This window comes from Tachysurus vachellii, chromosome 12, assembly GCF_030014155.1.
Source record: "Tachysurus vachellii isolate PV-2020 chromosome 12, HZAU_Pvac_v1, whole genome shotgun sequence".
Classification (NCBI taxonomy): domain Eukaryota; kingdom Metazoa; phylum Chordata; class Actinopteri; order Siluriformes; family Bagridae; genus Tachysurus; species Tachysurus vachellii.
In genome coordinates, this window is record NC_083471.1 from 12,782,083 (window position 1) to 12,810,067 (window position 27,985).

At 37.2% G+C, this 27,985-nt stretch overlaps 1 protein-coding gene across 2 annotated transcripts in view; it reads left to right on the forward strand.

The window, feature by feature from the left end:
* wscd2 (WSC domain containing 2) overlaps positions 1-27,985 on the forward strand; it is a 55,660-nt gene that overhangs the window by 20,096 nt on the left and 7,579 nt on the right. The window contains exons 1-7 of one of the 2 annotated variants that reach the window (XM_060884220.1): positions 8,819-8,906; positions 9,540-10,142; positions 18,535-18,649; positions 20,383-20,567; positions 22,573-22,694; positions 26,268-26,442; positions 27,815-27,979. In XM_060884220.1, the coding sequence (XP_060740203.1) occupies positions 9,842-10,142; positions 18,535-18,649; positions 20,383-20,567; positions 22,573-22,694; positions 26,268-26,442; positions 27,815-27,979 (1,063 nt within the window). In that variant the 5' untranslated portion in view covers positions 8,819-8,906; positions 9,540-9,841. Of the gene's footprint in view, positions 1-8,818; positions 8,907-9,539; positions 10,143-18,534; positions 18,650-20,382; positions 20,568-22,572; positions 22,695-26,267; positions 26,443-27,814; positions 27,980-27,985 lie in introns of those variants that run through there. The other variant, XM_060884219.1, reaches the window with a different exon arrangement.

Genomic DNA, 27,985 nt, shown 5'->3' on the forward strand with positions numbered 1-27,985 from the left:
CAAGTCTAAACTTCACCATGAAATAAGGCTACAAACCCCTGGAGTTTATTTTCATACATCACCACCTTCTAATGTGATTTGTTCCCCAGTAGTTGGTCACATTTTGAAAAATAACAACTTAATGTTTAAAAAAGGTATTAAAGTGCAGCACATCATACCATTTATATGTTTATAGTTACACTTAATGTTGGGAAATGTCAGCAAATAAAAAAATGCAAAGCTTTCTATCCTAAAGATTTCTGAAAAATAACACAGCTCAGATACTGGAGAATCCTTCCATAGATAAAGATTGCTTTAGATAAAATTTCACTATGTCAAGCATTATACATGTTAAACAAGTTGAAGTTAAACAAGTTAAACATGTTAAACAAGTTGTATGTAAAGTACACGTCTCGGTCCATAGCTGTAAAAAATCTGTGGTAATTTTAAAATATTTCAAGCTGTGACAAATTCAAGAGTGCTGAGTTATTGTATTGGAATTAGAAATTTCCAGAAATCTGGACATCTACATGATAGCCTAGACTTTTGAATTGCATTATATTAGTACCCCAATTACATTTATTATTATTTTTATTATTATGGTTTCTGAAACTGGCTGCTAAATCCAGTGGAAATCCTGATTACTTAGTCCTCGGAAATCGTTGGCAGTCTATGGTATATAAGGCTATATGGATTAATAGATAACTAAAAGTCTTTTAATTTTTTTTCTTTTAATATACCTCACCGTTCCTCTTTTTCCCTCCATTTCAGTTTCTCTCTCTGGACTGAATAAAAGCATGGGCACTTAATGGACTGTGGAGTATTACACAGATTACAAAGGGATACTCGTGGCTGATCCCTTTGCTAAGCTTTCAGAGTTATTGAATTTGTCTCAAATTCAGTAGTGTTGCTGTGTGGGTGGAGGCTTTGCTTTTGTTGGTAATTCATCTAACAGTTTTAATGGCTTTGTTGCCTTTTGATTTGCATAAATTTTGCTTCCAGTATCTGTGGTGTAGCCATAGTCTATTGCTCTTTTACAAGCTAGAGTTTTGTGAATCAATAGAAACTTACGATTGGGCTCTCTGGTCAGTCACAGCAGAGAGCAGCTTTGTGCGATATTGATTTTCCTTCCATCAATTTACCAAAAAAAGTCTCAGATAACACTTTAATAATCCATAACTGATAATAAAAATAGTATGAAATATACATATTTGTGTAGTTTGTGCACACACACACACACACACACACACACACACACACACACATATATATATATATATATATATATATATATATATATATATATATATATATATATATATATATATATATATAATATATATATGTGTGTGTGTGTGTGTATAATTTGTGGCAGTGTATGCAACATTATATATGCATAATGTATAATGTGTGGCAACCCCATAGCAGGTGGAGTACAGTTCATGTGGGGTGTTTTGATCATTAGGATGGACATTTCCAGATTGTTTTTCTTAAAGAATTTTGAACTAATATTAAATGTTCAAACCTGCATCATAGACATTGTGGGAAAGTCAAAAAAGAATCATCCGCTTGGGGAAAACCAGATGAAAGGATTTACCTCAGGGTTACTTTCACAGTGGAATAGTACACAAGACTCATTACTTACTCATTACTTAGTTTGGCTAAAATCTCTGATACAGCACAGACGGCAGAAGAGGTGACCTTTAACATTACATTTATGTTGTGTATCTTGATCATCATTATATTGCACTGACAGGATCAAGAACGTGCTGTTAGCACAGCAGTTGTGCTAAAGTCGGTGTAACGTGCCTATCTGCAATCCTTCCTCCAACCTGTCAGAGGTTCTTACTGTTTTGGTGGACATTTAAACCGGCTTTTCAGTAGGTTACCCCCTAAAAAAACTTTTTTCTTTAAAGTAGTTTTGAATGAAAAATGACAAATGGTTCAACATTTCAATTGCCTTTTAAATTGAAATCTATTAAATCATTCTCATGTTTGATTTTTATTTCGTGAGATGTCTTCCTGTCATTATTTTTTCCTTCATTTTATTTAGTTTGCTTGCCATCTGTCACATATTCTCTCTCTCCACATTTTTCCTTCTTTGGCTGCACTAGTTGGACCCTTTACCCATTCAAAGCCGTCTTCTTCTTCTTCCTCTACTTTTAGACAAGGAAAATATGATGCTTTTTATCTGTTGTATTATTAGTATTATTTATTTGACACAAATGCACAATGTGTGTGTGTGTGTGTGTGTGTGTGTGTGTGGCTTTGATTTTTAATCAGAAACCTTTACCTAAAACATCTGTAAATTATAAGTTATACCAAGTTAAACCAATAACAAGTTGGTTTATGTAAATTCATAAAAATTACTTTCATGAGATCAAGTTAAATCTAGAAGCTACATAAGTTTTCATGTTTTTAAAAATTTCATCTCAATGTTGCTAAGCCTCTGAACGGTAGCGTTCTAGCAGATAATCATCTGGTTTCCGGCCTGGACTAACTCATTTCAGTGCTAATTTCAGGACTGTCAAATTTCGGCCAAAAATAATTAAGGCATGAGTGCAATGCACTAAAGAAACAGCGCATCTTTTTTATCCGTATACATCTGCAAATTCAGCGAAGCAGATCATTCAGTTATGCAACATGAATGTAATATTACAGCTTAGATTTCTTTCAATTGTATTCACTTCTTAGTAAGTGAGTTCAGTCCAGAATTAGAGCTGAACAGTTTTCTCAGCTGGTACTTTCAGGTGCTAAAATGCTTGAGTGCCAAGCTATCATTGACTGCTTGTATAAATGCCCATCTGCTCACTCTGCTGTCCATTATTTAAATGTAGTTTTGTTAGAGCTGGTCATCCATCATCTGTAAAAGCTTCCTGCCCTTTCCCTTACCCGTCCAAATATCATTTAGCATGCAGCCCATTTTTGTTTAGCAGCAGAGAGCCAGAAGGCCACTAGATCATATCTGGAAATATGGCTTTTGATAACTAACAAGCAAACCAGAAATGAAAATGGCAAATGAAGGCAGACTAAAGTGACAAAGAAGCTGAGAGGAACCAGACACACAAAAGGGAACCCATTTAATAAATCATTAGAGTATATATAGTAAAAGATAGTCTGACTAATAAGTTCCATCCAATAATATTTATTAAGGTATGAAAAAGGAAGAAATAAACATGTACTTGTGTACATGAGGTTCAAGAAAGTCATTTTTGGAAGTTACCAGACAAATTTTGTACATTAATCACCACCATGGGGATAGCAGTGGGTTTCTACACATTTTCCAGTTTTCAGTCAGTTTGGACTGGTGAGTAAATTCCCCCTGGATGAATATATGATATAATAATATAAGGTGCCATTGGACTAGCATTCCATTAGTGTCAAATCCTGATAAAAATAATACCTTTCCTATTAGTTTGTAGGTACTCTGTAGGTACAAATCAGTTCAGAGCACTGATGAGTAACCTGGGGGTTTAGTGTGTTATTTTGAGTTTAATGTTCTTGGAGATGTTTATTATTGCGCTGAAATGCTTTGTAGTCTAAATGTCCTGGGGCACAACTTTAATCTACACCCTGCTTGAGAGAAGTTAGAGTAGAAGGTGTTTACTTAAGATATTTTTTTCTAAAATAACTTCAGTGCTTGCAGCAATAGTTATTGATTCAGGCATTTTTGGACAGTAAGGATAGATTCATTACACCAGATTCGTGCCAGCATCTGTGTTTTAAGAAGAGAAGAAAGCACAGGGATGGGGTGAAGAGGAAGAACCATGGGACATTGAAAACATGGAACACAGCTGCATTTTTGATCTGTCGCTGAGGTCTGGTGGCAACTGCGAAGAGCATGTTCAATCTTGAGATGACATGAAAGTGCATCAGAGTGGCCTCTGAGGGATGTGACTGGATTCTCCTGTAGAGAATGAAGTGGTGACTCAGTTCTAATGGTTTTGAACATGGGCATGATCCCTCAACTGCTCCATGGGTGATGGGTCATAGACCCTGTGCTTTGACCCCAGCTTTTGAACCATATGGGTGTGTGAAGGAAATATTCTTACTATATTTGTGCAGCACATGTGCCAATAAAGGATGTTTTCTTATAGTTAGTTTGTTATAATAAGTGAGTTTTGCTGAGAATAATAAGGGTATGTCCAAAAGGTTAAAAATGAGAAATGCTGCAACAAAGATTTTAGTCAGTTCATCATTACAGTCATCATTACAACTAATGTGGGCTCCATCTGACACATTTAAATGCTGGACCTTTTTTTGTTTTAAATGAGTAAGCATGCTTAAAAGAGTGTGCTACATTATAGGAAAAATGCAACACCGATTTATTTTTGGTACATGGATAAAGAGGGAAACTATTTTAATGTAGTTAATGTAATAGAGAATATTCAGGAAAGCAGAGTGGAGTGGAAAAGATTAGATCAGGAAATGTAGGCTATGAGCTAAATTTACTGGCAGCAAAGACACATGCACAGGCTTACACACACACCCACACACACACACCCACACACACATGGTTAGAAGCTGCTGGGGCAGTGAAATCTAATGTAAACATCAATGTGCTTAGAGTTTATTTGATTCAATCTGATATGATATCTAACCTGCTGAACAGAACCTGGAAGTAAGAGAACGCTCTGCAGAAAGAGAGACAGAGAGAGAGAGAAGTGGTGGTCTAGCACTGTTAATTGATTGAAATATTGCATCACACTTCACTACTCAGTCAAACATTATGTTCTTATTTTACTGCAGCACAGTGATGATATCATTTTTTAAAAAAGTCAGATTGTGAGGAATGTACATGTAGACGGACACAGATGCAATTAATAGTTGGCAAGGCAGACAAATCCAAAACAGCAGGCCATTTCAAATTCGAAAGTAGATTTGGTCTGGAGACCTACCAACAGAGTAAACTGGGAAAGTGCCAAAACAAGAAAACAGGTAACAGGTAACAACTGAACAATACTTTTTAGCAGACAAACACAAGGGATTAACTCAAAGGGCAAACTTAAAACAGTTGCAAGTATTTAAGACGCACATGTAATCAAGGCAACCAATGATGGGACATGGGTGGCGACAGGACATAAACCAATATTTCTTCCAGCAGTCTGGCCTCTTTTGGTAAAATGTCCAAGCAGGATTCAAGGTCACAAAACACGGTCCATCGTGTTGACTCCAGAGGAGCCGGGAGTAGACACCAGGCATACTGTCAGCCTGTAGTAGAGCTTCCTTCCTTTTCCTCTTCCTCTTCTGTCTCCAGTCGTCTACTCTGTGTAAGTAACTTGAAAACAGGCTAGCTCTCCCCCCCAAAAAAAATTCTAAATCAGGTTTAAATTTACCCACTCAAACACCACACTCAGTAGGCACACAAATTTGGCTGTGCTACCTAGGATTAGTGTTCCCATAGTGATCAGGAGCTTGGAAAGCGAGTTGGAACAACATGAACCTCAGCTACTTCTTCTTTATGAGCTTGGTGTCCAGCATGCTCTCAAAATAAAACTGGGATTGTAGCAAGAATTTGTTGAATGGAAAGGGGCAGTGCACCTTGTGGAGTCAAGCGACAGTATGGTAATTCAAGTGTGATGTCCCTCGACGTATGTGCAGTCAGATTATTGAACCCATTATTGAAGCCTTTTCAGGAAACCATGGGTATAAAATGTCCTGTGTTACTGCACTAACAGCTGAAGGAAAGCTTTTACTGAATTGAGTCAAATTGAAAAACAACACACATGTGCAATGTATTAGCTACATGATTTACCGTGGGAGATGATCTTTTTGTTCAAACTCACATATTTCACATATCAGAAAGTTTGCTTTATTTTTATTGTTATTATAACTGTCAAGAACTTGAACTGTTTCTTTCAAGATTACCAGAGGGGGAATGGCAGGTGGTTTCTTGTTGATGGTGCTATGCCCTTACCTGTCCTACGTTCCCACCATTTCACCTGTTCCTTGTTTACCTTGATTGCCTTATATATGCCTGTCTTGTTCTCCTTGTTTTTGTGAGTCATTGTTGTTCATTTCTATTACCGTATACATATATAAAATAATCTTACAATTATTTTAGTGCTTTTTGTAGATTAATGTCCAGGCTGCTTAGTTAGCATAGCACACTGTTTCTGTGCTTTTTATACTGGAGACTGAGAGCATTTTGTCAGGTTTAAAAATGTTTTTGAATGTCAAAATATCAAGAGAACACAGACTATACCACGTGTGAACACAGTCTGGGTTAGTTAGCAATTTATATATCTTTGCTTGGTGGTTAGCATGTTTGGTCACACCTTTAATGTCTGGGGTTTTATTCTGCCTCTGCTGTGTGTGTATGTTCACATGTTTTCCTGTGCCTTGGTGGTTTCCTGGAGGTACTCTAGTTTCCTCCCCCAGTTCAAAGGCAAAAGTGTGTAGACTTTTGTCTTCTTTAAATTGTCCATAGTGTGTGAGTGTGTGTGCGATTGTGTCCTGTGATAGACTGTCATCCTGTCCATGGTGAACCCTGCATTATGCCCTGTGGCTCCTGGCATAGGCTACAGGTTTCCTGTGACCCGGTAGGATATGTCGAGAATAGATGGATGGATATACTAGATAGTGTATATCTTTCTTGGAGGACTTTTTCCCTATATAAACACTACATACCAGGAACACCACACAAGGCCATGCTGTTTAAGATGTTTTGGCTCAGATGCTAAGATCCTTACATTTGCCCATTGTACCTGTTCCAAACACTTGCAAACAGTTTGCTGCCTAATTGTCCCACGTCTTAACAGGTACCACTGTAACAAAATAATTAATGCTATTCACGTCACCTTTCAGTGATTATGATGTTATGGCTGATTGGGTTGGGTACATTATTCTTAAATAGCATACAGTGAACTCCCATGCTTTATAGACTTATCTTGAAATTCTTAGTCTTTCTGTAAAAAAGATTGGAATCCAACCTTGCATTTATATCCTTTGTTCTGACCCCATGTGACTCAATATTGTTTTGACGCACTTCTTTTGTTTATCAGACACACTGACCCACTTTTCCTTTCATTGTGCAAAACAAGATTTATTACTAAATGATTTGCTTGTCATTTAATACAATGCATAGGAAAAGGAAAACAAAAATCTAGTTTTATCTTGGTGTTAGACAGAGTTATATATTTGGTGCTGAGAATGAACTTTCCTGAAATGCATAGGATTCTAGTGAAGATTTTGGTTTATCCCGATGCTCTAATTTCTCACGTTTGTAGATGTTCAACATACAGTACATATAAAGATTTTAACTTCTACAAAAACAGTATAGTTATGGAGATGGAGTTACTGTAGATTTGTACCTAAGTAACTGTCTCATGATTCACCCCAGCATTTAATTGAATAGGGAAATAACTAATAATGCAAATTTTGTGTGTTGCTAATAAAATAAGATAATAGAAAAAATGAACAAGGGATTAATATATCCTTGAAAGGATAGACACATTTCCCAGGTGCTAGCAGCGATTATTTAGAAACACCTGGTCTGATACTGCTCATCCCACCTTGGTGCTCATGATTACTGTACCACCTTTAATGAGACTAACTACTGTACCACACTTGCGTCATGGAGGCTAGAAAATACATAGCCGTTTTAGACTTCATCATGCTGCTAGAAACGTTGCTAAAGAAGCTGCTAGAACCCAGCTATGCTGCATTGAATAATTATGCTCGTACAGTTTTACTTATTGTTTTTACTCTGAATTTAAATGGTACGCTCATATTTGTGCATGTGATTCTGAATGTGAGCGTGAAAGTAAAGGTTCACATGGCAGATGAGAACAACACATTTACAAAACTCAACTCAAAAAATAATATTAAATAAATAAACAATAAATAAGGGCATTTTTATTTAAATCAAACTTTTAATTTTATTTTCTTGCCACAAATTAAAAAAGGTACTTTTTTCACCACACAATGAAATGAAATGAAAGATTTAGGTATAGTGGTATAGTGTAAAGGCTGTACTAGTGTATATTTACTAGTGTATTATTATTATTATTATTATTAATAATAATAATAATAATAATAATAGTAATAATAATAATGCTGCTCAAAATGATCAAAATAATCCACCATTAATAGCTAAATAGAGAATAGAGAAGTTTTGGTTATGGAAAATTCCACTGTCCTTGTAGCAACAGACTCTAAGTAGTTTAAACATTCTCCAAGAGCCACTGTGTGTGTGTGAGCGCGTGTGTGTGTGTGCATGTGTGTGTGTGTGTGTTTACAACCTCCATACACACTGCAGCCTTTGAGAGAAGGGGAGAGCGAGCTTCATCTTCTCTTAAAACCATCCATCCATCCATCCATATCCAACAAAAGATGTACAACACAGACAAGCCTAAGTTGTGTGAAATACATATGAAATACATCAACTCAAGTGTGTTCATTTTAGACATAAAAAAGGTCATGTTAAAGTGCCTTCAGCAAAGTGTATTGTACATTTTATAAATACAGAGCTACAGAGTCACAAAAGTTTAAAATGAAAAATGATTTTTACAAAAGTTTAAAATGTTTAGAATTAAGAAATGGATAGATCGAGTATATCAGAAAGCTGAAAAAGTAAATCATGTACTGAGATCTTGTGATGCAGTGATGTGCAACTGATTTTAATTAGCAAACGACTGTGTGATTAATTAAGTGAAATCAAGTGAGTCCATTTCCCTTAGGGTTTCTTTTGGCTCTCTCTCTCTCTCTCTCTCTCTCTCTCTCTCTCTCTCTCTCTCTCTCTCTCTCTGACATCAGTCATGATTTTTGATCCATATAGGAGTGGTTTAAAATAAAGGGAGAGAAAGAACCGAGTACACTGGGATTCCAAATCTGTTCTTTCACTTGTTGAAAACTAAACATTTTGTCACATCATTAAAAACACAACTGCATTATTTTGCCCAAAGGATGGTTAAAAGGATTTAAAGGTAGGTAGGATTTCTCTTGAGTTGAATTAAACACAGGCGCTTTCCTTTAAGACTAAAAAAATTCAGGTATGGAAAATGTGGACTGATATGGCAAACAAGAAGTATATTTTTCTAACCCTTTGCTGTCAAATGTAAAACATGGACTTTATTTTACTCAGTTAAATATCATGCAAAAGGTCTGAGGTCAGAATCTCACTTCACTGAGACACGCCTTTGACGTTTCCTGTAAATTCAGGAATTTCCATAGCTACTACATTTGAGGTCCAAATAAAATTGACATTAACTCCTCACGACACTTCCTACTTGGTCACTGGGGTGATAACATCAAGAGAAAAAGCATTACATCTCAGCTTGCTAATGTAATCATCTGGGACATGATAGACATGTGGATTGTTCTAGATTTGAGTCTGAAAAATGTGCTAAAGTTTCATGTTGCCCTAAAAGAAAGAAGAGCTTGAGAAAAAAAAATCTGGGCTTTACTTGCACCCTTAGATTACCCAGAGAAAATCAGATATCTCTCTGTGAAAAGGAATCTGAATTAACTGCCTTTGGCAAAGTGACTGAACAAATGCAATCTAGAGCACTTGACTGTGCTTACTTACTCCCTTTTTTTTCTTTCCTCTGTTTTTTTAGTCTGACACAGGCTTGATTGACAGCTGGCTCGGTGGGAAAGAGACCTTGAGAGAAAGATAGCGTCAGGGAAAGCGCTATCGCCTTTCGTCTCGTCTTTCACAACATGGCGTCCACACACACCCACACAATGGTGGAGAAAAAGTACTGGAGTTGACTTTTTGTTCTTTAGCACTTCGCTGGCTTAAAGCCTTCAATGTCCTCTCACAGCAGAATCAGTCCTCAGGGCTGTGGACAGAACGGCTATTTTTAGAGAAAGAACGGCCTCTAGAACTTTTTCATGTCTGTTCGTGAGTCTGGAGGCCATGGCACGGCCCTTGCTGAAGATCCAGCGCTATTTCCGCCGCAAACCTGTGCGCTTCTTCTCCTTCATCCTCCTCTACCTCACAGCCGGCAGTCTCCTCTTCCTCCACCCAGGCTTCGCAGGAGATTCGGGTTCCAGCGGTGGACGTGGCCCATTAGCCTCAGTTGGGGGGGGTATGGCTACGTCCACTGAAGGCTTGGGCATCGTCAGGAGGGCATTTAGTGACGTTCGAACCACACGAAGGTTAGGGCTCACCTGGACCAAAGCAAGAAGCAGAGAGAAAGAACCAGAGGAGGGCAGAGGTAGAGTCACATAATTTTTCACATAAATAGCACTTTCTCTGTTTATGACTTTACACTGATTTTACCGTTGACCCAATTTAATTCTATTGCTTTATAATTTACTTTATTTTAAAATACAAAGTTAATCATAATATTTTCCCAAGTTTGGGGATCCATCTGATTGGTGAGAAAATATATGATTATATATATATATAAGCATTTTATAATCATATATATATATATATATATATATATATATATATATATATATATATATATATATATATATATATATATATATAAATTTTGTTTTTTTTTTTTTTTTTTTTTTATTTATAAATACCAGTTTAACTCTTTAGTTTCACTTTGATACACTTTGACATCATAAATCAAATGATAAAAAAACCCTGAAAAGGTCTCTGAATAAAAAAATCAAGAATTCAAGAAACTGAGCCAAGGCATGACTTAAGTTTAAATAATAATAAAAATAAATAATACTCAGTATTCATTCCACTCTTTTGCACTACACTTTTGTGTGAAATCCAAAGTAAAAGCTAAAATCTTTGGGTAGGAAAAGAAAGAGTGAACAAAACTTTTAGACACAGCTGTTCTTTTTTTTTTTTGATGAAGGTACAGTTTTTTACCTGCTTTCACACACTGCAACAATATCAGCAAATCTTAGCAATTATATAACCTAATATAAATAATATAACCTAATATAAATAACCTGAATTTCTTCATTAGTTTAGTTTTTAAATCTATTTAGGATTATTAATCCTATATGGATTTCCATATATTCAAGCTTGAAATTGAAATTGTATTCTGTTGCCAGATAAGTTTGTTCATTAAGAAATTATTTGCCATTGTGGAAAAATGCTCTCTGTGCATATACGTGTGTAAATCTATCCAAACACCACACATTTTCAACATTTTACAATGCCATACATGTACCTATGAAAATAATCATCAGAATACTGCATAGTAAAAGGAATAAAGCAAGGATGTGCTGTTATAAAATAATTAACTCTGCTTTGCATCACAATGTGTCACATCTAATTTATCATAATATGTTGACTAATTTTCTATAACCAAACATGTTATGTTTCATTACTTACAAATACTCATAAACAAACATGGAGTGTGATAAACTAGTGCAATTTTAGAAAAGAAAATTATTTTGTAGTTTTAAGAAAAAGGTTAATGAGCTCAGTAAGTGCATGAACAGCAAAGTCACATATCTTTCGTTAGTTGCTTTAACACAGTCATGACCCAACATGGACTTGGTAATTGCTGCCTCACTCCTCTCTCTCATTTTTGGGTGTCTGGGGAGAAAAGTGAACATGGCTCTCTTTCCTTTCTTTTACCGTGTTTAACGGAAAGAGCAGTGTTTGTGCCAGCTTCTCTGGAACAGGCTTAATTGCCAGAACGAGGTTGGCAGTGGCTGCAGCCTCATGCTGGACATTATACAGATAGATACAGCTAGCGATAACAAAGAGAAGATTCATGGCTTTATAGGATTGGAATTTGAACGTGTCGCCAACTAGGCAGAAAACAGAGGGAAAAATTCCTAACATCATTTCTGTTTATTCAGGATCTTATTTGTTAGTCAAGGCAAACGTACTTCTTTTTTAATGTAGACATACAATATACTGAAGGTCCAGAAGTATTCAAGTATTCAACACCCCAAACCCATTTTCAGTGTAAAAAATTCAGTCAGTTTATAAAATTTCTTTCCTTCTACATCTGCCCTAGTCAGCTGTAAGTGCTGTTATTGGAAAATGGAAATGAAAGCATCTAGAAGCAAAAAGAGACCAAGAACTGTGCCTCATGAGATTTGTTAGATTAGATTTGAGGAGCTACACACAAGCTTAAAATCATACAATTGGTGTGAAGTGTATAGTGGAGTCTTCCACTGGAGTACAAATGTGTTCTACTTGAATGGATGAATCTTGGTTTGGAGGATGCCAGGAGAAAGCTACCCACCAGAATTCATGGTTCTACCAATAACGTTTGGTGGAGGAGGTATCTGATGCAGGCTTAACACACCATGTCTTCATGGAGCTTGCATCATGCACAGTGATCAACAGTGTTTGGGCCTCTTAGCTCCAGTGAAGAGAAATTGTAATGCTATTGGGTAGTTATTGGTTTGTTTTCCAACTGTGCTCACCTGTTTCATGTTGGTTATTGAGCTGTGTGTAGCCTGAAGTTTCTCTGTTGTGTTGTTTTCTAGCCTGTTTCAGCTTTTTTTTTACTGGAGCTATATACATCCAAGCACTAAATTAATAACATTAACAGTCTGTCTACACCTTGATGCCCTCAATGTCTTGCCTTAATCTTCTGCCATTGTTTATGAACGCTCATTTATTCCGCTGGCATTTTCACCGACTTAATTAATGAGCTTTGAGATCAGAAGTCTCTCTGTGCTTTTATGAAATAATCTTGGAGCTTATTATAGGAATACATAGTGTACAGTGTAGCGTGTGAACAGATTGTTATGTTTTGAACCAGATTGCTGTGCACAGATGGGCCTATTTCTAGAGTTTAAAAAAGCAATAATTCACATCTGGCTCTGTCCCAGAGGTGGTGAGGTCTTCTCAAAAAGATTTATTCTAATATGATTGGGAGAGTTGTAGCTAATGTACTCTCCTAGACCAAGAGATTTAATTAGTGTATTATGAAATAAAATTTGCTACATAATGTTCATCATAAATCTAGAGGTCATGCATGTCTGACGTCTTCAAGTACTCTGTCAGATCTATAGTAACTTGTGCAAACTGCTAATAAGCTTATCATACTGTCTCTTCACTTCCATTGTAGCTTACTTCATAGTATTGCTGTTCTCAGTGGGAGTTCTGAAGATCTGCGCCATTATGGAATTTCTCTTTTCTGGTGACTTTGTAGTACAGTAACTGAAGTAAAAATAACTTGATGAGCCAGTGTGCATTAACTCCTAATATTAGATGTTTTAACTACATACTGTATTATACCTCAGCTCAATAATAAAAATCCTATGATTTCATTATAGTGTCATGATCCTCATTTTCTGTTATTTTTTCCATTTATTTAAAGAATAAACAGATAGCGAGCACATTGTTATGCTCGTATACATGGCAACAAATTGGGACTCAAACTCCAGCTGTAACATGTTGTACACAGGTTTGTGTACAAGGTTTGTTATGATCCATTTTAGATCAAATCCATCACCATGTCTTTTGAACACATGCTTCAATGAAAGGAGTTAAAAGTACCTGATCGCTCAGACTTTGCCTTGCAGAGCTCTTTGGTTGATGCCTTGTTTTATTTCTTATAGCATTTGTTAAGAGTGGGGTTAAAATTTACCTAGAGCTTTTATGATTCTCTGCTTAATTCTACATCATTTCATTTTTAATTTAAAGCAGCACTTTCTCTTTTACTTTATGCACTCATTGGAACACTGTCATCAAGATTTATTCAAATTCTATTTAGTTTTAATTAAGCCAGACTGGCTCTTCTAAATCAATGAGTGCAACTGTTGCAGAACATTAGAGAGAAGCAAAAAAAAAAGGAACAGGGAATTGTGCTCATCTCTTCTCATTAAGGTGAACCTCAATAAGGTTTAAGCATTAAGAACAGATGGCTTTGGATGGTAAACCTTTTAGTCACTTGCCAATGGCTCTCCCCAGCCATATGTGAGATGTCATCTACAGTTTACCTCCGATTTAAAAAAAAAAAAAAAAAAAAAGGAGGGATGGCTCCACCATTAGCTTTAATATTAACTCATTGCTTACAGATTTTTTTTTTCACATAGCCTAATCCCAAAGTTTAGGATTGATTGACTCAACGATTCCTTATTCACTTCATGAACCACTATGAAGTGATTTTGCAAAAGAAGGAAAAAGAAAAAACAATGCCCAATGTTCTCACAGGAATGTCAGATTTATCAACAAGCAGAAGAAAGGCCACGTAGTCTCATATTCAGTCGATGAAAATGTTGGATATAGGATCTTAATGCGTCTTATTCATTATCCATGAGTTTGAATAATACACACAATGAAATTGCAGACGGCAAGCTCATTTGTCATCATGCCCTTCTCCTTTCGCCGTCTTTCTATGGCTACATTTTAAAAAATATTTCAAAATATAATAGAATTAGCTCAGAGTTTACCGCCTCCACTCTGCCTCCCTGTGGTCCGTCAGTAATTCACTTCAATAACACCAATCTGCAATCAACTGCATCTCATTTTCTGGTGAGTAAACTTGTAGAGCTGTATTATCTTTTTATGAAATGCATGATAAAACACACATTTGCAGCAGACTTGTATATTACTACATATTACATTGCAAAATATCAATATATCTGTATTTTTTTGCACCGCTTATCCTACACCTACACAGGGTTGCATGGAGTCTGGTGCCTTTCCAAGGTCGTGAACCCAGTGAAGATCCAAATCTCCCACACATTTATACATCCATTCAGACACTATAGTCTATTTAGAGATGCCAATCAGTCTACAACACATATCTATGAACAGATTTTCCTCTCTCTTGAAGACTAAACATGTTACAGAGAAACCAGAAAGCCTTGTGTCATGGCAGAAATCTTATTGGCTTTTTACGGAGTTCACACTTCTAGCTTTTATTGCGTCATTTACTCCTATTTTAACCAAAGCACAGATGAATTCTCTAATTCTCAGAAGCTGCGCATTGTTTTTCTAGTACAGCAGCTCATCAGTCTGTTGTTTAACAAATTAAAGTCTTTAATTATGATAGAATATTTTTTTGTTACAAAAACTGTATGTAACATTTTTGCTTTGTAAAGGTCAGAACATTTACTGAAATTTGAGAGAGAGAGAGAGAGATAGAAGAGTCTTCAGGATAGAAGAGTTTGCATTTTCTGGTTTCTCAGTCACATGACTACACAAGCTGAATGTTTTTTCCTCAAAAAGTGCAAGAGAGAGGGAAAAAACTGAGCCTGGTGAGGAAATGATAACAGAAAAACAAGACCTCACTTTGTCTCACAGACGTTCCACAACATTCCATTAACATTAATAGTTAGATAGTGTAGAGTCCATTCGCTAAGCAGATTATCCACAACCCAAATTTCAATAACAATAAAAACCAGGCCAGGGACATAGACAATGATGCTAGATGTAATTCAGAAAGTAATCAGAAGGCCAAAGGATCATAAGCTCACAGATCAGACAGAGAGTAAACAATCGCTAAGAACGTACACCATGCGGCATTCATAAGCATGTACAGTAGTGCTCATACATGGTATTTAAGGATGCTATTGACACATATGGATGTGACTGTTGTTATTTTTGTTGTCAGCCGTATATACAGAAAAAAAAGTCATTATTTTTTAGAACAGCACAATCTACTTTACAGCATTTCACCCTAATAAAACTGGGCCACTGGAACACAGCTGCACCGTGAAATAAGAGGAAGAGAAAGAGTCGTCACGTTCCATGTGTCGCAGAACATCACAAGGCCGAAATGGGGTTAGCTGAGTTGTGAAATTTAAAGTATGGTAGAAAAAAAAGAAAACAGCATTCGTGGAGCATTCAGATGTAAGAACATAATATTTGCATTGCTTTGAACCAGGTGCTGTGGCTCCAGAAGAGATACATGGTGCTTCATTTGACATAACAGCTTATTCTGGTATGCCTTTCAACCGTTTTGCTTGTCTGCCTTCCCATATTTTATTGTGCCCTCATGGCGATCTAAGCATAAGTCTCCTGGTGAGACTAACATCATCGGCATGTTCACCGGATTCAAACTCACAACCAATCCAATGTTATCCTTTCCAGTTCCAGTTGGAATTCTCTTTTTTATTTGTCAGGTGCTGTTGATCATTATATATAACAGCACAAATAATTGTGCTTATTATATATAACAGCTCTCCTCATCATGTTTTAATCCTTACACTCCAATACAATTCATTTCAGTACAGATTCAGATTCATTTTTTCAAATATTCTAGCATGTTAGAACGATATAGTACATGGAGCAGAGAGGTTAATGGGCTCAACTGTGATTTTTTAGCAGTGCTCAGATTTAAACTCCTGAATTTTTGATCTGAGTAAATTGAGAGCTCTCACTATTGGGTTGTTATTAAAAAAATTCCACTGAATTCTTTATAGTCTCATTGTCCCAAGAGTAACTTGCAAGAAAAGATTAATAGATTTATCCTTTCTGGTGAAGAGGAGGAAGTTTAATTTCGTTGAAAAGAATAGAAATGTGTTGCTTCTGTGACTTGACAGTGGGATCTAACTTATTGCAATAAAGGAAAATGTTGCAATATTGGAAAGAATCTCATTTGCATTCACTCACTAATAAGAAATATTTTATCGGCACTCCATGTTTCCACTTCAAAGTTTGTTTTTCTCTCTTGCTCATGTGATGTGCAAATTGGTTGCTTTTCTTCCCACTCTGTGCTTTTCTGAGCATCTTTTTTTTACAGTTCTGCTGTCACACACACAAGGACTGCAGCCTTTTAGTAATACTGAACCATTTGATACACTCCTGTAAGAATCCTTTTAACATTAAGTTATACATAAATGAGCTACTTACCGCAATCTTGCATCAGCTTTCCTAGTGTTTCATTCATCTGCCTAGTGTTTTTGATTTGAACTTTATATACTTATGATAAGGGACACCACATATTTCTATCTGAATTTCTCACTCATGGCAGATGATTTGCAGCTCAGCTGAGACTGAAATCCAGAACAAAGCTGTATATATAACAGATTATTAATCTCGACAATGTCTTGCAGCATGGCAACTGTAATTATCAAAATGTTTATGGGTTAAGGGCATTTGTAATAAAATCCAGCTCTCTTTTAAGCCACCTATTAGAAAAGGCATTAAAGTCTAATGGAGATGGATGATCGCATCGGAGAGATGACTGTATAAGAGGATGAGAGTAAATGTTTATTGACTTTTTTTTTTTTTTTAAATATCCGGATATTTATATCCTTTAACCTTTATATCCGTATTACCTAAATTGTAAATAAAGAGATGAAGATTGACATAATGGCTTAACATTTTCTCTTAACATTCACATTGACCTGATTGTTCTGCTATGTTGATGTTTCTATGGTAACAAATCAAAACTTTGTACTAAATACAAACTCCTCTCAAAGGCTCAAGCTCATAGGCTGAATAAAATAATGGACCAGGTCATTCATCCAGACCAAACTTCCTGTCTCCCCAAAAATATCCCTTATTGTGGATATTCTACTTTAGATGTCTCCATGTCCAGGTTGTTCATCAGGAAAAGGCATTTGATAGAGTTGAATGTCTTTACTTGTAGGGAACGCTAAAAGCTTTTGGATTTTGCCAGGATTTTATAAACAAGATCAGGGTATCTACAGAGATGTTGAGCGCATATTTAAAGTTAATGGTGGCTTAGGCACTCAAGGTTAATAGATATATAAGGCATGGATGTTCTCTATCTGGTATACTGTATTCTCTGGCCATACCACCCTCCTGCAACAGATAAGGAAAAGTTTACATGGTTTTTATTTACCAAAGCAGGAGAATGTAATTCATCTATCAGCCTATTCTGTTGATGTAAACGTTTTATTCAGCAGATGATGTGATGTACAAGTCTCTCCTTGTCTTATGCAAAAGTCAACTGAAGTAAAATGGACAGAAACTAAGACTTACTGAGTGTCTGACTTTTAGATTTTAAATATTTAGGTGTGTTTTTAAGGAATGAGGCGGCTGAACAGAAGGCAATTTTGTGCAGCACTGAAGGTTGTAGACTTTTCTTTAAGGACCCTGCAAAGCTGAACACTAACAGGATGGCAAAATTTGATCAAAGCCTGCTCAGAGTCTTGAATTTCTTGATGCTGAAGAGGGCCAAAGATACTCATTCTCTTCCTTGCCTGCTGGAATAACCACTAAGCCATGGAGCACGGTTTGACATAAACAGTTGCTCTTTTCCAGCACTTAACAAGCCACTACGAAAGTCAATGACAATTATTTTGGGGCATCAAATGAACCTGGCCGAGACAGACTTCAAAAACGCACAGGAAGTAGAAAATCAAATCCCCACGAGCAGTGGCTCAGCTGTTAAAGTGGAAGGACAAAACTAACAGCTGAGAAAAGGACACCCATGTTGGATCACTGCAGAAGAGCAGCTACTTAAAACACCAGAGACTCTTTCCACAGCATGTCCCTTTGGCCCAAACTGGAGGACTGAACAGAGCCTTTCTTGGAAACCAGAAAATCTCACAAATCTAACAGATTTCACACATCTAAACACAAAGACCTTTTTGCTGAAAAATATTTTAACATTTAACAAAATTTCACACACAATTTTAAGTGCTTTTATTATTTTTTTTTAACTTCTTTTTCATTTTAGAGTTAATATGTAATATGTATTTAGATTTTGTGTTTTTAACTGTAAAATTGTTTTCCCTCTCTAGCCAAGTACATCGGCTGCTATGTGGATCACACCCACAAGAGGGCGCTAAGAGGCATCACCTTCTTCGACTACAAAAAGATGACTGTCTTCCGCTGTCAGGACAACTGTGCTGAGAGGTTTGAATTTACACACACACACACACACACACTTACGGTTAGCTTTTGTTTTATTCTTGCTCATGTTATAAGATCTGGCATATAGACGTGTTCTGTATATGATTCATATTTATATATTAAACATGTTTCTAGACGTCATTTTGTACGTGTTAAGTAGCACAAGTGGGATAAAATGTCTTGGGATGAATATTTGTGATTTTTTGCTCTTAGTGTGTTTCTACAGATGATATGAAAACACACACACACTTTGTACGCATGCGCACATGGCCGAATGTCTGATTGCACGTGATCGCACCAGATCATAGATATCTATGGCACCAGATATTGAGTTATAAGGGTCACGTGACTTTTCCAAGGAATCTGTTTGGCCAGATGGATGAAACAATTTAGGATCTCAAGTAATTATTCATTCATTCATTAATTTTCTACCGCTTATCCGAACTACCTCGGGTCACAGGGAGCCTGTGCCTATCTCAGGCGTCATCGGCCATCAAGGCAGGATACACCCTGGACGGAGTGCCAACCCATCGCAGGGCACACACACACTCTCATTCACTCACGCAATCACACACTACTGACAATTTTCCAGAGATGCCAATCAACCTACCATGCATGTCTTTGGACCGGGGGAGGAAACCGGAGTACCCGGAGGAAACCCCCGAGGCATGGGGAGAACATGCAAACTCCACACACACAAGGTGGAGGCGGGAATCGAACCCCCAACCCTGGAGGTGTGAGGCGAACGTGCTAACCACTAAGCCACCGGACCTTATCAGTTTCTTACTTTATATCTGTATCAATCTAAAATTTCTGTATTGTGTTTTCATTGAAGCAAGTTCAGTTTCATTTGTTTACCACTTTTAACAAAAGACATCGACACAAAGCAGCTTTACAGAAATATATACATTTAGGATGTAAATTCAATTTAATGATTGAATGATCACTGGTTAGCAAATGTAGGAAAACTTGCACTCTTTTGAACACAGTTGAAGGACATGATATGAATTAAATGCTAACACATAGGCAGCACCATGTGTACTGTTCATCTGCTCCGTTTGTAATTTCATAAACATGTGCTGTCATTTTACCAGAGCGCTTACTCTGCAAAAATATTTAGCAGCTTATCTAAGCTTATCTAGCATCTAAACTATCCGCATTTGTGAGCACGCCTGTGGTAAAAGACAGGAAAAGAACAAATAGCAGCCCTTGACTGACTTTCAAACTGCCTGCACTTTTGCAAAAAAGTAAGTAAAATTAGTCTTGTATTTTAATCAGGTAAGATTCACTGATATTATTGATATTAAGTGATTACTGATATTACCGGCTTATTCTTTAGCATTAAATATTTTATATAGAGGTAAGTTGTATAAGAGCGAATAATCAGTGGCAAATTGACAGTGTGTCATTTACTCTAGATCATTTGAATCACCAATAAGAATCAACTTTTTCAGCTTTGTTCATTACTTTTGCACAGCACGTTTCATCCATCCATCCATCCATCCATCCATCCATCCATCTATCCATTTGCTGTAGCACTTATTTTAGGCTTATTCAGGCTCGTATAAAACCTGGAGTTCGGTTCTTCTTAAAAGAGTTGATTCATTTGCAAATGACACATTATTAACCTCAGGTGAACTGTTTAGATGGAATTCTTCCTTTATTAATAACAGTTGTAGTATGTAAATGTGTGATGCTTTGCAGCTCGTGTTTGAACTTGTTCCCTCTATTTTAAGGGGCTACTTGTATGCCGGCCTGGAGTTCGGAGCAGAGTGTTACTGCGGCCACAGGATCCAGGCAGCGAACATCTCAGACAACGAGTGTAATATGCAGTGTAAAGGGGAGAAGAGCAAGATGTGTGGAGGAGCAAACCGTCTGTCAATATACAGGCTGGAACTGAGTCAGGAGTCTGCACGGAGATGTGAGAAATTACACACACACACACACACACACACACACACACACACACACACACACTCTATGTATACTTGCACATGCATATATAGTACATCTACACAGACTTCTGAGTGTATTGTCTTAAGAAAAGATATTGTTGTATGTTGTGTAGCACTAATATGTTGTTAGGAAGTGAAGTGTGTGCTGTGTAACACAGCTATTGCGTGTGTTTTGTTAAGTAGAGATCATTGTGTCTTTTATATTAGGGAGAGATACAGTATTGTTGTGTGTGTTGTATAAAACTAATATATTGTTGTAAGTGTTGTATTAGGAAGGGCTATTGTGTGTTTGTTGTGTTAGGTTGGAAATATTGTTTGCTTAAAAAACAAAAATACTTAAAACCAAAAGCCCGTCCAATACAAAGAAAACAGGAAGCACAGTTAGTAAAACTAAGCTAAGCAATAAGAGAACAAAATGAATCACATGAACAGAAAATTACAAAGCAGACCATGTGCTTAATGCACAATTAGGGAAGATGTTCTTCTAAAAGGAACAGAAACCATAATGCACATTCATTAGGTAGCAAAACACAATGACTGCGTTTAAGCCACAGCTTCACCATCTGATAATGTTTAGTACCTCAAGCTTTTATGTAGTAAAAATACATGTAAAAGACAGTAATTAAGTAGTTAAGTTTAACCATTGGAAAGAGGAGTGAGTTTCAGTTCAAGCTTGTGCCACCAGACTACAGGTAACAGATAACAAGACAGCACCATGTCCCACCGACAACGACATTAAAACCCTGCATGATATAGTGTAGGTCCACCTTGTGTCTGGCCTGTCGAGGCATGGACTCCAATAAGACCTCAGAAGGTGTGCTGTGGTATCTGGCACAAAGACTTTAGCAGCAGATACTGGAAGTTATGAGGTGGAGCCTCAGTGGATTGGATTTGTTTGTCCTGCATGTCCTACAGGATCTTGATTGGATTGATATCTGGAAAATTTGGAGTCAACGCCTTGAACTCACCTTTATGGTTGGGTCTTCATCAGCGATCATTTGAAGTCTTTGGAAATAAGAAATGTGTTGGTTCTGTGGTGAACTTGGAATTTGCTCTAACTCATTAGTTCCCTCAACTACAAACTGGACATTACTTACCTATACATTTTTTCCTGTCCAGTGTCACTTAAATAAGAATGGGTTTCCTTCTGAGTCTGGTTTCTCTTAAGCTTTCTTCTTCATATAATCTCAGGGAGTCTTTCCTTTCCATCGTCACCTCCGGCTTTGAGACAATGTGAATTGTTAAATGCGTTATACATATAAATTGAATTGAAAATTTGAAGTTGAACTGTTCACTGTTCCTCAAACTATTCCTTTGGACAAGGGATTGTTGTTATGAAGCGATGCTGTTGTGTAAGAACTAATACGATCCCCATCTCTTCTTATTTCCAGTCAGTTACTGAGTAAAAATATTCGGCATTAAACAGATGGTGTGTTTGTGTGTGTAGTGGAAAAAAGTAGTTTCCTCTGAAAGTTGGCCTCATTTTAGAGTGATTCATGTTAACAGGTATACATAAATATATATTTGCCTTTTTCAATGTTTTCTGTTATTCACACTCTGTGACATTCGAGCTGAGAGTTACAAGCATCGTGTTTTATATACAACAAGCATTGTGTCATTTTTTGTGAGGAGATTTTGCATCCTTGAGTGAGGTTCCACTCTACATGTGATAAATAACTATGAATACATTTTTAAAAAGCAAAGTTATTTAATAATGACAGATTGCTGTGGCATAAGAGGATCAATGTAGGCGTAGCTTTGTTGCTTGTGTGTTTTATTTGTTACTCAGATTTATTTTATTATTGTTAAAACAAACTCACTGATTGTGTATATATATATATATATATATATATATATATATATATATATATATATATATATATATATATATATATATATATAAATATATATATGTTTTATAGTTTGTAACATGTAATATATGTTTGTGCTGTAATTGTGATTGTGTTTCAGATGGGAGTGCCATCTTTAAAGGCTGTTTCAGGAGACCAGACAATGTCACACTTGCACTTCCTGCTGCTGCTGTTATTCACAACATGTCTGTGGACAAGTGTGTGGACATGTGCACAGAGAAGGTGTGTATGTGTGTTTGTGTGTGTTCTTACACCAGAAAATTTTCTTGGTTGCATGCATACAAATGTTACAGTTTCACAAAATTCTGTGTGCACTGTGGTGTATGTACACATACAGTACTTTTGTTGTTTTAGGTCACTAAACCTGCAACCACTCACCTCCATATTTCCTCTTGCAAACTATGAAGCGTAGAGAAAGAATGCTGGCTTTAGTTTTTTAAAAGAAAGAAAGAAAGAAAGAAAGAAAGAAAGAAAGAAAATTGCACATGGACCAATAAGGTCTGGCACCTTTCCTGCACCACACTTCATCTCTTGTTGTTCTTACACACACTTTAACTGAGAGAGAAAAAAGAAAGAAAGAAAGAAAGAAAGAAAGAAAGAAAGAAAGAAAGAAAGAAAGAAAGAAAGACAGACCTGGACTGGATTATATGGTTGGTGTAGATGGTTAAGTAATAGAGAGGAAGTTTAGAGCTTCTAAAGTTAAGATGGCTTGTGAAAATGCTGTTGTTACAGAACACAGTTCCTCAAAGACCTTAAAGATTCTAATTATTTTACCTTAATTGCCTTTTATAATACCTTAATCATTTATTACCTTAATACATTTATTTTAGGCTTACAATTAGAGATACTGTTTGATTAGCTCTGCACCCATCTACAAGCGAAGGTTTTTTGTGGGACCAGCTAAATGCTCCCATATCCTCCACCAAGATAAACTAGAGATGACATGATATCACGTAGGCACGATAGCACTTTTTGAGTTCCTCTAACAGCTCTTTGTAGGTCATAAAAACTTCCTCTTAAAAAAGGAACATCGGGCTATTACACAATCTTCACTAACCACTTTCTCTTGATCAGGTTCTTTCACTATCAAGGTAAAAGGTTGTGTATATGAGAGCATTTTACATGAGGAGCTTAAATCTGAACGTTAAATACAAAGTAAAATCCACAGTTTTGAAATGACTTTTATAGTCATATGTTGAAAAGAAACACGATTCTGCAATTCTGTGTTTGTTTATCAGAGCCTAGATAATCATTTTATTTTCCTCATAATTTCTATAGCCAAATAAATAATTTCAGGTCACAAAAAAAAAAAACACAATATTTTAACATACAATTCTATTCTTCCCAGAAGCGATCATCACAGTCCAAGGTCAAGCCGCATAATGCTCAGAGATGTAACATGAATGAATGAAATTGTGGTATAGAAGTATTTATTATCATCACATATACATTAAAGCTCAGTGGAATTCTTTTCTTCACATATCCCAACCAAGGGGGTTGGGATCAGAGCACAGGGGCAGTCATAATACAGCATCCATGGAGTTAAAGTCCTCGTTTAATAGCCCAACAGCAGCAGCTTAGCAGTTCTAAGCCTTGAACTCAGACCTTCCAAGCACACATCCCACAGCCCTACCCACTTGAGCCATCACTGCCTGTGACCTACAGGCGTATGTAAGAACATTAAATGTTTATGTTTATAATAATACCATCATAAAGTATGGCCTTTATGGAAGGGTGGCAGGAAAAAGCCCTTTCTCTTCAAAAATGGTGATTTGTACAATGGCACAAAAACAATATCCTTTGGACTGATGAGACCCAGCAAATACCTTACACCAGCTGCTGGTGGAGAGAGATGTGATGATATGGGCTTGATTTGCAGCAACAGGACCTGGAAAATTATTAGCCATTGAGTCAGCTCTACTTTTTTCTACTATAGTGTGCTACAAGGTGTTAGCATGAACGAGTCTAGATACCATCTGTATTGATGAAATCTTAACAGAACTGTGCATCAATGAATCATTTCACACATCAGTTAACTAATGCGATTTTGTAAAGGAGAGATGGCCAATATTTCTCCAGAACAATGCAAGAATTTGATAAATTACTACAGAAAACTTCAAGTTTTTTGTTGCTGAATGTATCTGAACTGCCTTATTTCTTCAGCCAGTTAAGTCTACAGTGTCCTGCCTCAATGACTATAATCCCGTTGCACTCACACCCATCATGGTGAAGTGCTTCGAGAGGCTCATCATGAGGCACATCAAGACCCAGCTACCACCTTTACTGGACCCCCTACAGTTTGCGTATTGTCCAAACTGCTCCACGGCCGATGCAAATGCCACGACCCTCCATCTGGCTCTCACCTACCTGGATAATAAAAATACATGCATACGAATGCTGTTCATAGACTTCAGTTTAGCATTCAACACAATCAGCCCTCAGCATCTGATAGAGAAGCTGAGCCTGCTGGGCCTGAACACCTCTCTCTGCAACTGGATCCTGGACTTCCTGAATGAGATACCTCAATAAGACCTGATCAGGACTGCATCTACAATACCAACACACTGAGCACTGGAGCCCCTCAGAGCTGTGCACTGACTCACGACTTAGCAATGCACAGATCAAATCACTTCATTAAGTTTGCCAATGACATGACCGAGGTGGATCTCATCAGTAAGAATGATGAGTCAGCACTCAGAGAGACGGTGCAACAGCTAATTGCTAGGTGCAGAGCCAACAATCAGTTTCTGAACGTTGATAAAACTAAAGAGGTAGTTGTTGACTTCAGGAGAGCACAGAGCGACCACTCCCCACTGAACATCGACAGCTCCTCTGTGGAAATCATCAAGAGCACCAAACTCAGAGGGAGTTTTTACAGAGGGACTATAGAAAGCATCCTGAGCAGCTGCATCACTGTATGGTTTGGGAACTGCACAATATCGGATTGCAAGACCCTACAGTGGACAGTGAAGAAAGCTGAAATGATTTTTGGAATCTCTCTATGAGACATTTACACCACACGCTGCAACAAACACTCTTCACCCTCCTGCTGTCTGGAAAAAAGGTACCAAAGCATTCGGGCCCTCACGACCAGACTGTGTAACAGTTTCTTTCAACAAGCCATCAGACTCCTCAATAACTGAATTGAACTGTACAAAGCACGCGCACACACACACACACACATACACATACACACTCAACTGTGTTGACTGCACTGATCTGCACCAAATCAAACACACACTCATTCAATATACCACCCAGATTAAACTGTTTACATGTTATCTTGCAAATTCCGTAAATTGTTGTTTTGCACACCACATTTCAATACAATACTCATCAAACTGCTGCTGTTACATAAGTTTAGATATATTAAATAGACACCTCTTGTTCAGATTTCTATATTTTTGCACAATGTACTGTATAATATAGAGTACAGTATGTACACCGGTCAGTGTTGTTGTTTTGTATTGTCTTGTATTATTTTGTATTGTTTGATTACAATGTCTTTTGTCTTGCACTGTTGCTCTGTGTTGTTCTGTGTAGCTCTGTGTTGTTTTATGTAGCACCATAGTCCTTTAGAAAAGTTGTCCCAGTTTATTATGTACTGCATCAGCTATATATGGTTGAAATAACATTTAAAAACCTTCTTGACTGTTTATTTTATTTGTGATCACCTGAGGTCATTTTTTTTGTTTCTAGAAGTTGGTGAGGACTTTAGAGTGTTATTTAGGCCCTGATAAAAGCCTGTAAGTGTTAATGAAGATCTTCACAAAGTGTGTGTGTGTATGTGTGTAGGAGTTTTCTCTGGCTGCTTTGGCTGGGATTAAATGCCACTGTGGTTTCCCCACCACCCTCTTCAATCTGCACGAGCCTGAGGAAGAGGACCTGTGCCTTAATCGCTGTGCAGCCAAGGACTTTGAGAGCTGTGGAAATGACGAATACTTTGTAGTTTACCAAACCCAAGTGCAAGGTAATGGCAATGTTCAAAGACAAGAAAGCATTTAATTTACCATATAACACACTTCTTTTTTCTGAGTTATGGCTGGATCATATCATTGTTCACTCGTGATTCAAAAAAGTCTGCGTCAGAAGTCCTTGTTTATTGTTTATATTGTTATGTGTCCTTGTGACATGTTAGTGTGAAATGACGATGTGGTTTTCTTCAGAAGCTCTAGCTTAACTCTCTAATTATGTGTCTCTTATTTCAAATTCAGAGGTGAAGTTTGAGCATGGTGCACAAAAATATAGAGCAAAAAAAAGCATGTTTTTTCTGCGTATAAGTATATAGACTGTATAAAGTTTATGAGGGCTGATTGGCTTCAGCTCCCCATGGTGACTCAGTATTATTAAGACATGTGAAGACGTGGATTTTGAGGACGTTTATTTCACGCTTCAGCATCTTTCACTTCCTTGTTCACATATAATGATGTTATAGTGTTAAACACATGATTTTCACCACAAACTAAATTCTCTTAAAATGTAAACAATTACAACAGAGCTCTCTGTAACAAGACATTGTTAAGGGTCATTTTTATGGTACATACCTCAGCAAGAATAATTGGAATCAAGTGTTCTATAATTCAGGCATTTCTTAATCATATATTTGGTATTTATTGGTGTGGTCAAGGGGGCACGGTGGCTTAGTGGTTAGCACGTTCGCCTCATACCTCCAGGGTTGGGGGTTCGATTCCGCCTTGTGTGTGTGGAGTTTGCATGTTCTCCCCGTGCCTCGGGGGTTTCCTCCGGGTACTCCGGTTTCCTCCCCCGGTCCAAAGACATGCATGGTAGGTTGATTGGCATCTCTGGAAAATTGTCCGTAGTGTGTGAGTGTGTGAGTGAATGAGAGTGTGTGTGCCCTGCGATGGGTTGGCACTCCGTCCAGGGTGTATCCTGCCTTGATGCCCGATGCCGCCTGAGATAGGCACAGGCTCCCCGTGACCCGAAGTAGTTCGGATAAGCGGTAGAAAATGAGTGAGAGAGAGAGTGAGTAGTGTGGTCAATCACACCAATCTAATAAAGATAATGAAGCAACCTCAAAATGTACAAAGAACCTTGATTAAATCTCAAAGACACAATACCGTAACAAACGGACAAGAAGAAAATTAACTAGCAGGGACTAATTAACTAGCAGTATCTGAAAATTATTATTATTATTGTTATTGTTATTGTTATTGTTGTTATTAGTAATAATACCTTTTTCATGGCATCATAAATATAAAACTATTAGAAGCAACCTTCAAAAGCAACAGTGTCTGAGAAATCACCTTAGTCACTTTTATTACATTCTTTCATCACTGCACAACTGGCAAAATCGAAAAAAAAAGTTTCTTTTTCCTTCCTAGACAATCGATGCATGGACCGGCGGTTCCTGCCCACGCGTTCAAAAAGGCTGACGGCTTTAGCAAGCTTCCCCGGAGCCGGGAATACTTGGGCCCGACACCTAATTGAGTTGGCTACGGGATACTATACAGGGAGTTACTACTTTGATGGTTCACTATACAACAAGGGTGAGT